Source organism: Lepisosteus platostomus, chromosome 4, assembly GCF_059453375.1.
Source record: "Lepisosteus platostomus isolate fLepPlt1 chromosome 4, fLepPlt1.hap1, whole genome shotgun sequence".
Taxonomy (NCBI): domain Eukaryota; kingdom Metazoa; phylum Chordata; class Actinopteri; order Semionotiformes; family Lepisosteidae; genus Lepisosteus; species Lepisosteus platostomus.
Genome location: NC_142614.1, coordinates 23,738,567 through 23,753,275, shown reverse-complemented (window position 1 = coordinate 23,753,275; position 14,709 = coordinate 23,738,567). Strand labels below are relative to the sequence as shown.

The window sequence follows — 14,709 nt, the reverse complement described above, 5'->3', positions numbered from 1 at the left end:
TGCACTAGACCTAATCAGGATTCTGGCTGCCAGATTTTGGACATACTGAAGTTTGTTTAATGAGGATTTAGAAACCCCAGTGAGTAGAGCGTTACAATAGTCAATTTGGGAGAAGACAAATGAGTTGATCAGCTTTTCAGCAACAGTTAGCAGTAACATAGGACGAAGTCTGGCGATATTTCTGAGGTGCAAGAATGATGTTTTGACTGTGTTGCACATGTCAAGCCAAAATCAAATTTCACCCCCAAGTTTTTCATTTTTGACTGAAGCTCAAGAACAGTACAATCCACAGATAGGGTTGTAGCACTGGCTTTATTGGAAGGTGCCAATAAGCATGACTTCAGTCTTGTCACAGTTTAGATTAAGGAAATTTTGAGTCATCCAGGTTTTTATGTCACAGATGCAATTAATGAGAATAGGGCCAGCCACATCAGAGTCAGGTTTGGTATGGATATAGATTTGAGTATCATCAGCATAGAAGTAGAATAGGAGTAGAATAAGGCTTTTTTCTTCTGTTCTAGGATCTATGTTAAAGGTTAACCCTGAAGACAGACTGCCGATCACAGAATTGGTGAACCAGCTGCAAGAGATCTCTGCTGTCAGAAATGTCAACCCTAAGTCTCCCATCACTGAGGTAAAATCTGTTGTTTCTTCTTAAAATCAGCCCACTACATTTTGAAAACTGATTAATTATTTCTGAGGTCAACGTCTGCTATAAAATCCTTTTCGTTTCGTGTTGTGTTGAAAAACCTTTTTCCAAGATATTTGGATTTGAGTGTCCTCCCTGTGTGTTCCCTGTGTTCTGCACTTCTGAGTGTCAGGTTCATTATTTAATTTGCCTATTATTGTGCTTATCCCTTGTAAAACAGTCATAAAATAAGAGTCAGAAACATATGAGTGTATTCTGTTCATAGTGTATAGCATGAATCCAGTGTTTGTTTCAGCATCTTTATCATTAAGAGCTCTTTTCAGTTCACCCTTTCACCCCTTCATCACCCCTTCACTCATTCATGTCTTTAGATCCATGTCTCTCTTCATCTTCAGTGAAGCAATTCTGTTCTGCTCTTTGTTCTTAGTGTAACCAGTGTCGATCCATTCCGATTGCTGTTTCCAGCAAATTATCATTCTAACTTCTTCATTCTTTCAGTAATGTCACAGACTGCTGTCCCCCTAGAAATCTTTTACTTTTCTGTTCTGGTACAAATCTGTTGACATTTTAATTGGTATGCTTTTTCACCAAACAAAATTTTACTTGAATGAGTTAGAAAAACACCTTCGTAAAAACTACACAACAAATATACAACACAATAAAACAGCATGCATAAAAATCATATAGCAGACTAATTGTTACAGAAACATACCAGGACCACTGTTGCTGAGCTACATCTGCAGAAGGTCCTTGTCAGGCTTCAGTGGTATTTTTCATCATATCAACATAAACAGCTAACTCTTTTTCATACATCGCCTCTTATCGCTCATTGTTTCCCATTTTTACCTTGCTTCTCTCTACCTGGAGTTCTACTCTTGGCTTTGAGCTGAAACTGTGTCTCATTATGAACCATTCTGAATAATTGTGTGTCTGAAATGTCATTTGCTCAAATGGTTGGAAAGAAGTATGCATATCATTTTGTGTAGTGTGACAATGAGTCACGACAGTATTTGATCGTCTCATTCAAGTAAAGCATTGCTACATCTTCAATATGTTGCAGGGTGACTTGTTTTAACTAGCACACACAAGAGTGAGGAATATACTGTGGTATAAGAGAGTCCAAAGTATTGTTCTTAAAAGATCATAAGTGAGGAATAGGTAATGGCTGACCTGAAGTATTTGTTTTCAGTATTCTGCTTATAATTACAATTTTATGTACACGGAGGTGAAGAGTGTACATGACTTAAGTACCAGCACAGTATTTATTAGAGTTCTTAATTTTGGACTGTTCATGTTTTTTTACAGGTATTCACAATCTGTGTGAGGGGACTCTGAGTCTCTATGACTCTGTGACTATGATTTGATAGTTATTGCTGTTTATTTTTATCTCCAGAGGAATCCTAGATTTCCAAAGATCCTGGATTAAATGTAGCATGGTTTTGAAAGGTTAATTTTTCTACCCTTTGCTCTAGGGAGGTGATTAGCATTTCTATTATTTTATATATGCAATCTGGCTGTGAAACCTGTTTAGTTTGCTGACCACTGTCTACACAACGTGTTACAATATTTGATTGTTGAGCTCAGAGTGAGCTCATAGAAGACTGAACTACTGCTTGCTTACTAATTTAGTGAGAAACCACTGAACACTTCAGTCAAATGGTAAAATGAAGAGAAGCTGATTTTTTATGTTTTTATGGCCTTTGTCTTCTGCAAATAAGTGCAAAGTGCGATAGCTGAAACTTGCAAGGAATAGCTTTCATAATTTTCATCTAGTCCAAAATACTTTAAAAGAGCTTTCTTTTAAAATGGCTAAAAATGCATTTGTTTCTCTTTAAGGTGCTAACTTTTTGCTTGTTTGAATTCTGCAGAAGCAGTAGATCGCTCTTTCTTCCAGATGTTTGGACTGGATACATGTTTTTTGTCAATCTCATGCATACTTCTCGGCGATTTCCATTGTAAAGATCACATTATTGAAATGTTTGATTTTTTTCCCCCACTCCATATAAATGGCCTTGTTTTCGAACATCCGTGGCTCCGTTTCTTTAGCGTCACTAACATTCTGAAAACAAAAAGATGTCCACCCCCGAATGCAAATCTGGCATTCTTGCATTCTAAGAAGTCAGTAGCCCTATTCATGGCTGCTCTGTTTTATTTTCCCTCTGCAACAAAGGAATTCTTATCTCTTTAAGGATGCGCTGAAACCTCTGACATAATGCTTGGTGATCTCATGCAATTGTGACTGAAGGCTTCGCATCCTTGTCCTCCGCCTGGACGAGAGTGCACGGTCTTACATTTTTCTATCACAGCAAAGCATTCTCCTGTCTCAGCATGGTGCGCCTTCTACTGTGTGTGTGAGAGCACAATTAGGGAGATGATCTGGGTTAATCTGGTCTTCACGAGTGGGCGAATGAGCTTACCTTCCTGAGAGAAAGAAGACACGGTCAAGTTGGTAATAAGCAGTAAGGAAGACAGGTGGACCAGAAGTCTGATTAAAGAAGGCTAGCTTCACTGCACCTCCCCTGGAGGCAGACGAGCAAGCGCTATGTGTGAAGAGAGCATAATATTGTAAAAAAAGACACGGCCTTAGAGCAAACCAAAGGTTGTTTTTGTTTTTTTTTAAACGTGAATGTCTGGAATCTCCCATGAGTCTCCTCAGCACCTATTTTTGGAAGCCCTCTTACAATGGCTATGAATTGTTGCAGCTGCTGGAGCAGAACGGAGGCTATGGGAACAACGCCACACCCCGGACCTCCGTCTGTGCCCCACCCCAGGGGTCACGGCCTCCCGCGCAGATCAACAACATGCACAACGCAGGTAGGAGTGGGCTTCTGTAGTCCTTACAGTTTCATGCAGGTTGGCACCTGGGTTCAAGATGATATCCATTTGTTTTTGTATATCTTGTAATTAGTTGTTTTCAAATAAAAAATAAAACAAAAACTTAAGCAGGATCAATTTTCCTGGGATTCATAAACCCTCAGGTATTAAGGTAAAATGGAAAGTGAAGGACCGTTGAAGGAAGGCTTTGACAACAATCCTCTAACCTTGCTTTACCTCTGGCACAGTTTTTGTAACATAAGCATTAATAAGTAAAATATATGAACAGCAATAGGATATCAAACAAATCAGGTCTGGTGGTGCTTCTAAGTTTGTGCATAACATTTAAGATTCACCATGTTGTTGGTGGAGTTAATGTAGAAACATAGTTTGGAGCTGTAATGTCAAAACCACAGTGAAAAACAAAAGCGTTCTACTTCACAGTTTTTCAGCCTGCCTGCTGGCAAGTTCCATCAGTGATTTCTCTGATGTGGGGCTCAGTCTTGTACTTCCTAGAAAATGCTAAGCTTTTGTCTCTGGAAACGCTACAGAGCCTTATTCAATATTCTTGTGTTCTCATGTGGTCTGTTCAAAGAATGTTGATCACAGTCCTAAGAAGGTAAATAAGTGTTCAGATCATGCCAAACTGCCACATATTATGATTTATAAAGGACGTCAATCAATGAAAAGGTTTGAGGCATGTTTTGAAAATAAATTCTAAAATGTGAGTTGGTTAACACACAAGGCTTCTCCTGGGGTATAAGAGGATTTGCTTTCTTGCCATCTGGTGAAGTTTGGCTTTCTGTTGTGGAGGATGGGGGATCTAATTCACATTGTCTTTCTACGTTAGTTCAAGCTAGGTGACTTATGGAATCATGTTGTTTATTAGAAGAGAATTTACTGTGGTCTTGACATAATCCTTATTACCTCCACAAGGTTTCATAGTGATGCCACTTTCTTTGAGGGTTTCATCACAAAACCCGTCCTTATCTGTGTAAAGACCTTTTAAATCTGGTTTAAGCAAGCAACAGAATTCTAGGTAAAACTAAAGCATAGGGTATAGCATATTTTGACTTCTAGAATTTTTTTTATAAGGTCTCTCATAAAAGGTTGATTCTCTGATTAAAAGCTATAGGAATCCAAAGAAATGCATGCACAGGGATCAAGAACTGGTTACTAAATTAGAAACAGTGCTTTGCTTCCTGTTAAAGGGAATGATGACTACCTGGCACAAGAACACAATGGTATGCCAAAAGGATTCGTTTTGGTGCCATAGCTCTTCCTGATTTATTCATCTCTTTAAATATGCAGATTGACATTGATAAGTGTAAAACAATCCACAATGGCAGTGGTAACATACACTATACATGGTGTAGGTGTAAATATCTGGGTGTTCATTTATATTCTTTTTTGCAATAGAATGTAATTTTCATTTATTGGGGAGTTAGTAAACTAGTGTGTTCAGTTTTGGTTTCAATACTAAAATATAGATGTCTTGTATAGACAGGTTAAGGGAGCTAAATTTCTTGGATCTAGAATAAAGGAGATTAAGTTTTCAAGATTTGAATCAAGTATACAAGACCCTTAGGGATACAGATAAGATTTATGCAGGTAACTATTTCATGCTTAGAAGGAAAACAATGCCATTGATTTACAGTTTAAAACTTAAAGGGAATTCATTTCAGATACAGAATAGAAAACACTTCTTTACCCAAGGAGTTGAGAGTTTCTGTAACAGACTCCAGACACTTCTAAACGTTTGCATAGGAACTCAACTATCAAATGAGCAGTGATCCAAATTGCTTCATTTTCAACTTCTGTGTTCTACAACAAGTTTTTAGTATTTCCCATTTTCTGTCAGAGCATTCACAGTCCTAGGATGATGATGATGATGATGATGATAATAATAGTAATAATAATTGCTTACACTTATATAGCGCTTTTCTGGACACTCCACTCAAAGCGCTTTACAGGTAATGGGGACTCCCCTCCACCACCACCAATGTGCAGCATCCACCTGGATGATGTGACGGCAGCCATAGTGCGCCAGAACGCTCACCGCACATCAGCTATCAGTGGGGAGGAGAGCAGAGTAATGTAGCCAATTCATAGAAGGGGATTATTAGGAGGCCATGATTGGTAAGGGCCAATGGGAAATTTGGCCAGGACACCGGGGTTACACCCCTACTCTTTTCGAGAAGTGCCCTGGGATTTTTAATGACCACAGAGAGTCAGGACCTCGGTTTTACATCTCATCCGAAGGACGGTGCCTGTTTACAGTACAGTGTCCCCGTCACTATACTGGGGCATTAGGACCCACATGGACTGCAGGGTGAGCACCCCCTGCTGGCCCCACTAACACCTCTTCCAGCAGCAACCTTAGTTTTTCCCAGGAGGGAAAAAAAAACACCTAAGGATTTACAAAGCAGCCGTGTCAGGTCTTTGGTATCTTAGCTGTGTAGCATGTGGAATTTACCAGGATTTATTTTTAGAAAAGTAACATAATATCATTTAAAAAAATGAGCGGTGACAATCATTCCCCTGTGGTGGGTATTGGGTAATTGACAGTTACATCTATATATAATATTTGTGTGCGAAAGTTTGAGAATTCAGGTACGTGCTCTTTGCTTGCTTAAAATTGCTTTTCTTTCCAGAATAATATGTAAAAAATCTTGAAATATTTGTTCAACAATTAATGACATTATATTTTATATATACATTATATTCCAGTGGAGAGCTGCTATAAATGTTATATATGTGTATGTTTATATGCATGTATAAATATGAAAAATGTTATATATTGTTATGTTTGGGCCTATATATTGCTATATGTTATATTACATGCTATATCTAGATGTAAACGCTCCTCAAATGTCTGTTTCTCTCAGGGGTTTATGGTTCTGAGTGTGACCAGTCCATGGCTGGAGGCTTCTTTGATATCTTGAAAGGAGGAACAGAAAGGTTTTTGTCAAACATCAAGGACACCTCATCGAAGGTCATTCAGTCAGTAGCTAGGTGAGTCAGCGTGTGAGTTGAGAGTTGAAATTATTAAAAATTAAATCAGATGGTTACTATGACTGTTTTCTTGTTTTTTTTTTAAATCAACCACTGCATTATCATTTTGAACATTTTAGAAATAATTGCAATGCAATTGCTGAGTATTTTCATTTATTTAAGTCTTCAAAATAATAAAATATATTAAATATCACTTTGCTGAGCAATTAATATTTGCTTTGTTGATCATTACTAATCGATGTTTATTGTTATTAAATAAGTCAGGGCTGTCCAGTCCCTTTCCTGGAGGGTCAGTGCGTCTGGGTTTTCGGTCTGAGGAGTTAAAACGGCGAGTTACTTGCTTAACTGGACCAGTTTAACAGTTTCACCAATCTCTTCAGGTCCTGAAGCTTTAGATAGACATTGAAAACTTGTAGACACATTGACTTTTCCAAGACCAGAATTGGATACCCTGGTTAACAGTTCTTCTCTTGTCTGTCAGTTAGCATTGTAAGATCTTACTTTTCACATCCACACTTAATACCACTTAGCCCTAGTAGCAGGGCTTCTCACTTAAACACACAAACATTAATTTGACCGTTTATTGCATCAACACTCCAGATCCTGGAGGGCCGGCACGTCTTTTTGTTTTCATTCCATCCTGGACACTAAAGGACCAGGAGTGAATATCAGTGCTTTACTGCATCTGTTTTCTTGAAAGGTGGAAGTAGTTGAAGGGGAACTTGTCGTACCACCCTAGTCTGATCATTAGGGTGCAGCATATAGTAACAGAACTGTTTCTTACACAAGCAGCATCCAGACTAAATACATTTCCTGTTTCTAATAATATATTGCTGTCTAACAACAGCATTAAAGGGTATGGGGAGACTTCTTTTGATAATCTTCAAAAACTTTTTTTTAGGATTGGCAGATTTCAACTAGAAGGGAAACCAAAACGTTTCAGTTTCTGATATCAGCTTGGAGTTGATTATAACAAACACTTTAGCAAAACAGAATAATTATTTTGGAGCCGCTGAAGGAGAGGTGATGCTGACCTCCTGGATATTTTCTTAGCTTTCGTTGCATGGTCCACAATTTTCCACAAATGTAACTATCATTTGCCCATTTTTTCCCGCATCACTCCCTCCACCACTGCTCATGGTCTTTTGACTACATCCAATAGCAACCAAAGGTAAATATTTCCGGGCCTGTGTGCGTGTGTCAGTGTGCCTACTGTCACGGTACCGAGCTTGGTATGTGTGTAACCATAGCTTGTTGGCCCCTTGCATTTTAAACTTTACTAGCTGCGTAGAAACAGATGTAGACTAATACATGCAAACTAAAAAGGCTTTTTGTGTTTTTGCTTCGAAATGTGCAGTGTCTATGTTTGCAAGCCAGCTGGCATATAGCCTAGATAGGAAATGGATTTCTAGCTTAATGCAGAGTCTCAAGATTGCTCACATAATTCCTTCTCACTGCAAACACTACTCACTCTGCTGAAGCATTCTTATTACCAGGACTCGCAAAACCCTCTATCCCATGAATGTAATTGGTTATTTAGATATTTGTACATCATTCTGTTTTTATTTGGTTTCTGCAGCCCTAGAAATCCTGCTTGTGACAATTCCCAGGAATTGATCACAGGTTGAACAGTATAGACCCTATAATTTTTAAAAGATGTCTGACTGTGAATTATATGTTCCTCATTCAAATTATAGATAAGGCTAATTGCTGCAGTGTCACAAACAAAATGCACAGCCATGTCACACCTCGGATTGTTGACATAGTGTAAAAGCATGTGGCGTTATACAGTAGATATGGAAGCTATGAATCCAGTGTTTTGTTAAAATGAAAAGAGAAAATCCCTGAGTTCTTTAGACAGCCACAAGTAATTCATGTCCCCAGTTTGACTTTTGTAAAAAGCAAACTTCTCTCCCTACCATGGACAATCAACTTTTTTACAGCATCATACTATAATGTATAATGTTTCTTTATTAGCCCTATACAATTTCTTGCATTAGGAATTCGTTTTTTCGCATACCCCAGCTTTTCTCCATGGAGACACAGACAGGGAGAAGCTTGGGGTCAGAGCGCAGCACTCTGCCATTGTACGGCACCCCTGGAGCAGTTAGGGTTAAGGGCCTTGCTCAGGGGCCCAACGGAGTAGGATTCCTCTGCCAGCCGCGGGATTTGAACCGGCAACCTTCCAGTCACAGGCACATATCCTTAGCCACAGAGCCACCACTGTCCTGTAAATGGCCTCTGATTTAGTCAGTGCTGATTGTAAAGTATCTTACATAATTTCTTTACTTTCCTTAAAGATAATTGCTCTTATATTTTGGTAAGAAGGAACTTGGAATTGAATGCAACATTAGGCACCCCAGTGGTTTTATTGCACGGTATCTATCTATACAAACAGCAAAAATTCTTGGACTTCTTTGTTTGAAAATATTTGTGTTATTTATTCAAGAAATCATGCTGTCTTGAGCATATACATTTAATTATATCTTCATTTTATCTATAAAAGACTTATGCATAAAAAGCAACCTTCAAAGTTTTCACTTAACTAGGCTATAACTGAAAACACACTCAACACGGTTATAGAGGAAATTACTTTGGTAGCAAAACTTTCATTCCTAAAAATATAGCAAGTTGTATTGGTTTAGGCAAATGGAAAGTGTCACTTTCTATCCTTTTAAGGCTTCATTGACAGATTAAGGTTTCATTAGCCTTTGAATAGACCGGTCTTTTGTTTTGCTGTGTTGGGGATCTGTAAAATAGACATCCTTCTCTAACGAGCCACCGACTCTGACAAAAGTAAAAACATTTTTCTTGCTCAAGCATTCATGTGGGGAACGGGGGTAAGAAAATAAATAGAAATGTCATTTGGCTTGGAAAATTATTAGTTTATTAGTTAAAAACTATTATTTTTGTTTCCATCAGCAGTTGATATTTTAAAGTACAAATTACATTGTTTTTATGACCATGATATTTCTTAGTCGTAATACTTGCAGTTCTGTGTCTGGGCCTCTTTGAACCTCTTTGAAACTATTTGCATAGTTTTAGTGAAGTCATTCTGTTGTGCATTTGCTGTTATGGAAAAGAAAAGGTGATGGATTCTTCTAGACCAGCTGTTCAGAAGCAGTGGCTGCCTACAGGCAGACCAAGAGAGCTTGCTTTAAAGCATGGCTCACTTGGATATATTACTGGTGAACAAATTAAATTAAAATAAGTTTAAAAACCTCTCTGTGTCTCCTTCAGTGACAGAATTTTCTTTCTTGTTGTTTTTCGGTCATTTTGTCCAAGCCAGCTGTTTGTGTCAATGCTACTTCACATGTAATGTTAGCTTTTTAGTTCTTCTGCCAAATTATACCTTAAATATTATATCTTCTTTGTTGATGCAGTTCAAATTTCCACTTCCTAAAGCTCGTCTTTTTGTTATGTCATATTCTGAAATATCAAAGTGATTTTTTAAAGACACAATCTTAGTCCTTGATTTACACTTGGTTAACTTTAATCTGCAGTTAATCTGCAGTTGGTTAATCCCAGGTCTAAATTGGTTTTAAACATAGTTAGACACTGCCTTTTAGTGTAATTTGACACTATCATTTCCAAATGGTTTTAAAAGCATGCTCCAATCTGTATTAAAAGCATGATTTAATGAGTTTAGGTGTTTCTGTTTCAGCAAGGAAAATCATGGAGCTTTTTAATCAGTAGTTACAAAGTGGATTTAAATTTAAATTTGGACTAAATCATATTTTGGTCCTCTTTGAGAGCACAAACTAATAATGTTTTAAAAACATTATTTTCTACAGTGTCCATTACAACTGATTGTATTTCATCTATGTTCCAGCTATGCAAAGGGAGATTTGGATATTTCCTACATCACTTCAAGAATTGCAGGTAGGACATGCAATCATTTATCTGGTCTATATTCATTAGCAAACTTTTACTAGTGGGTTATTTGCCCACATTCACAAAACATGATTATATGAAAATCTGTATGGAGTGTTTAAAATGTATTTTCCTTTTTATCATACTGTATGTGAAAGGTAAAATTAGGAGTGTTCTGTTGGATTGAATCCCACTTGAAAACAGCTGTGTTTTGTCAGGCAATTTTTACCTTTTTTATTCCTAAATTCTGTTGTTTTCCAAATGTTGTAGATGCCCATAGATACTTTGTTTTTACAGCTTTAATGAAGACTGGAGTGGAGTAGTTTTGAAAGAGTATTCTTTTCACACTTTATTTTGACCTTGTTGTCATGGTTTTCTCTTTAGTGATGTCCTTCCCAGCTGAAGGAGTGGAGTCTGCCATTAAAAACAACATTGAGGATGTGAGGCTTTTCCTGGACTCTAGACACGCAGGCCACTACGCTGTATACAACCTGTCCAAGCGATCCTACCGGCCCTCCAGGTTTCACAACAGGGTAAGCTGCAACGGGATGCAGGAAGGAAGGCATTTATTCATGCTTTGTATCCTGCCCAGAATCTATAATGTAAAAAGGCTCGGTACCACCTTGTAGCCTGTTGTCATCTGATGATGGAAGTTAATCTAGGCTGGGTTCCATCATGACTGGGACGGAAGACCACCTGGGAACTCTAGTTACCTGCTGCAAATTCTGTTGGTGGACCAGTAGGTGGTGCTCTTCCCTCAGTACTAGAACTTTTAAAGGAATACCCCAGTATGGTGGTCAGGCACGCTCGTGTACAAGCTGTCACCATTAGAACACAAGGTGTCTCAAAACATGTCTACATACAGTAGCAGGCCATTAAAGATCCCATACATTTAACATTTTATTTTTTGTTTCTCTATCAAGTCATTCTAGCAATGGCATATACACTGTAATCTAGAATTGCTTGCAAATCTATAATTTACACTTATTTAAGTGTATATTGATTGCAGAGGTAAAATTATAGGGTTCTTTCTCAAATAATAGAGTACTAATGCACTAGCATTATCTTTGGCTAGTGGGATTAGGGTAGCAGTGGTTTTCAGATAGTGTTTATTTAGAAATATCATGGCTTTGAAATGCACTTTTCACTGCAAACTATAGTCACCTGCTTTGCAGATCCCAAACTACTTGTTGCTGTGAAATATAAAATGTTGATTTAAGACTTTGTAGTGAAGCCAGAACAAAACACCTGAAGACCAATCATTCATCTGTTTTTTTTCAGTCCACTTTTTCAGTAAGCATAATGTTTTTGCTCATAAAAGCATGAATCAGTCTGGTATAAGGCAACAGTTGTGTCGAAGTTGTGTCTTCAAGAAGAAAACACAATACCAGTTGTTACAATCTTAACTTGTTAACCCCTAGCTTGACTGAATGCAAAGTGACAGCTGGGGTTGTTATTGTGGCTGTCATCAGGTCATGTGATAGCCACCTGTACCATCGTACCAGACAATTCTGTAGAGAATATCACTGTAATAAGGACACTCAATTAGACTCTGCGATTATGAAGAGGTCTCTTTTTTTCCTGTCTTTTAGGTTTCAGAATGTGGCTGGCAAGCAAGGCGAGCTCCCAACTTAAAAAACCTGTACAGTATCTGCAAGAATATGCACCTCTGGCTCAAACAGGACCAAAGGAATATCTGTATTGTTCACTGTCTGGTAAGTCTGACTCCGTTTACATTATTGATGGGCTCACAACATCAGATTTTGATCAGTCTTGGAATTTTTAATCATTGTTGTGGTGATAAGATTTATATTTTTCTTGGTAATATTTTTTCAACTTTGTGTAATCCATCAAAAGTTTGTTCAGATATTTTATATTTATCACCAGCCGCATTTTTAGCAGGATTAATGAGGCACTCCACAACAAATAAACGTGTTTACCTCAAAACTGCGGTCAATACATTTGTGTTATAACAAGTTCTTTTCGCCTGTTGCTAGTAAAGGGAACCAAAATTGGTTGAAATTGGTCGTTCACAGTTTTTGATTATGATAATTCCTTGCCTTTATAGAGTGATTTTCATCCCAAAGGATCCCAAAAATCTTGACATGTAGGAAGGAACCCTAAATGTTTAAGTACTTCATCCACCACCGAAGAGCAGCACCCTTTTGGGTAATATCTGGCAGCCATTAAGTGCCCCGCTACAAGATAAAGTGCTTAGTGAATAATAAGAAATTTCTTCCCCCGTCAAATTAAATTGTAAACTTGGGGAGTTTGTGCAAGCCCAAAATAGAACATAGCCCGACCATGTGTTGACATCCCTATACTTCTGATCAGTTCCATCATATCTCTAATGACCACATAGACTTTGGTTCAGTGTCTCACCTAAAGAACTGCTCCTCCAATAGCTCGTCATCAGTGACTTGACAAGAGCAGTGGTCTGGAAATTCAAGTCCAATGAGAAGAGTAAGCCCATTAATCCCACTCAACCAAGTTGCTGCCATTCCTTTAACTTCCATCAAAAAGCTGCACATTTTGTTCAGATCTCAGTGCTCTTTCCATCATTATTAAGGGTGTCTTTCAAAGCACAATGTGAAACCTTTTTTTTCATGCACCTGCAATTTCCTCATGGATAATTGTTGTGTGCGGGATCATCAGCATCACATCTGAATTGTCTTGAAAGATTTTGGTGTCAGCGGTGGGGTGTCCGCATTGCATTTATTGTGGAGGAATGTGATCGGTGTGCCCAAGGGTGATTGTTCTTTATGTATTTGGCATTTTCAGGATGGCAGGGCTGCTTCCGCAGTTGTCGTTTGCTCTTTCCTCTGCTTCTGCCGTCTGTTCACCACGGCAGAGGCTGCAGTTTACATGTTCAGCATGAAGCGCTGCCCCCCTGGAATCTGGCCCTCCCACAAAAGGTAAACCAGCATTTCTTCACTAGGATATCTATCTGCTGACTAAAAGGCTCATGCTATAGAGTCAGTTTTCAGTTCAGTTTATTTGTCATATGCACAAGTGCGATTAAATGCTTATTTGCATGTGCGCTCATATACAAGGACATTCAAGGAATCACCAAAAACACAAACACAAAACAATAGCAGCAACAACAATAAGTTAAATAACATATAACTTAAAAAAAGTCGCAGAAGCAGTGTGAGAAAAAAACATTGGTGTGACTCAGTGGTAGGGGTAGAGTTCAGTAACCTGACAGCTTGTGGGAAAAAACTGTTTCTGAATCTGAACTTCTGTGCCTTTATGCTCCTATAAGACTTACCAGAGGGAAGGGGGGAGAAAAGTGAGAAACCAGAATGACTGTTGTCCTTAGCAATACTTCCAGCCTTCCTGAGATGGTGAATTGTAAAAATGTTCACATTAGAGGGAAGCTGTATTCCAATGATGGATTGGGCTGACCTGATCACCCCCCGTAACGCCTTCTGGTCAGACAACGGCCAGCTACCAAACCACACTGCAAAACCACACATGTGCACACTTTCAATAGCGCACCGGTAAAATGTGGTAAGGACAGCTGAAGATGGACCACATTTTTTCAACTGTCTCAGGAAGTAAAGGTGCTGTTGTGCCTTCTTTGTAGCTCCAGTTGATTATTATAGTTGAGTCATATTTGATTACCAGGACAAGATGAGAACAGGACTGTTCCTACACAGAGTGATATCTGTTAAGAGAAATTGGGAGGAACCCCCTTCTTGTTTTCAGACCAGCTTAAACCACTCCCTCAGATGCAAGACATTTTATGTTAAATGTGCTTTATTATATATGTAGTCTCAAAATGTCTGATTTGAGAGAAATATATGTGTCTACCTGCAAATTCTGTTTGGACGCCATCCCTGGGATGTGAAAAACATTTAAACATCATTAAAGCAAAGTTAAGTCGGCCTGTTGCTAAACAAATGGAATGCAGAAACTACTGGGCAGTCCTTAATATAAAGAAAAAAAGATTTGTGTACACTGAGTATCTCGACAGTCTTGCCTTCCTTTGGGTACAAGCAAATTCATAATGGCAAGTTGATCTTGATGAGGAGTGGACTAACAAGTCATTAAAGGTTGTATTTGTTATCCATTTTCTCTAAGGAATTTTCCTCTTAGCAAACCCCTGAGCGTTATTTTCCCATCCTTTCCCACTTAAAGTAATGGTAATAAAGTCTCTTGACGCTAAATTGCAAAATTCATAACATCATAAGTGATTATGCTTGCTTTGCTGATATCTTTATGTGCTTGACCTATATTTCAGGAAGAAAACCACGGTATTAAAATGTGTTGTTTCACAGAGCTGTCACTGTTGGCGTTTTGAAGTGTTTTTGCTGTTTCTGACATGACTGCTAAAAGAAAATACCTCTCTGATC

General features: G+C 38.3%; 1 protein-coding gene across 2 annotated transcripts in view; it reads left to right on the top strand.

The window, feature by feature from the left end:
* Positions 1 to 14,709, top strand: part of gak (cyclin G associated kinase) — a 49,595-nt gene that overhangs the window by 22,581 nt on the left and 12,305 nt on the right. For both annotated transcript variants that reach the window (XM_088629108.1, XM_088629110.1), the window contains 7 exons: positions 522 to 634; positions 3,352 to 3,463; positions 6,352 to 6,478; positions 10,311 to 10,360; positions 10,736 to 10,884; positions 11,944 to 12,066; positions 13,133 to 13,266. In XM_088629108.1, the coding sequence (XP_088485234.1) occupies positions 522 to 634; positions 3,352 to 3,463; positions 6,352 to 6,478; positions 10,311 to 10,360; positions 10,736 to 10,884; positions 11,944 to 12,066; positions 13,133 to 13,266 (808 nt within the window). The remainder of the gene's footprint in view (positions 1 to 521; positions 635 to 3,351; positions 3,464 to 6,351; positions 6,479 to 10,310; positions 10,361 to 10,735; positions 10,885 to 11,943; positions 12,067 to 13,132; positions 13,267 to 14,709) is intronic.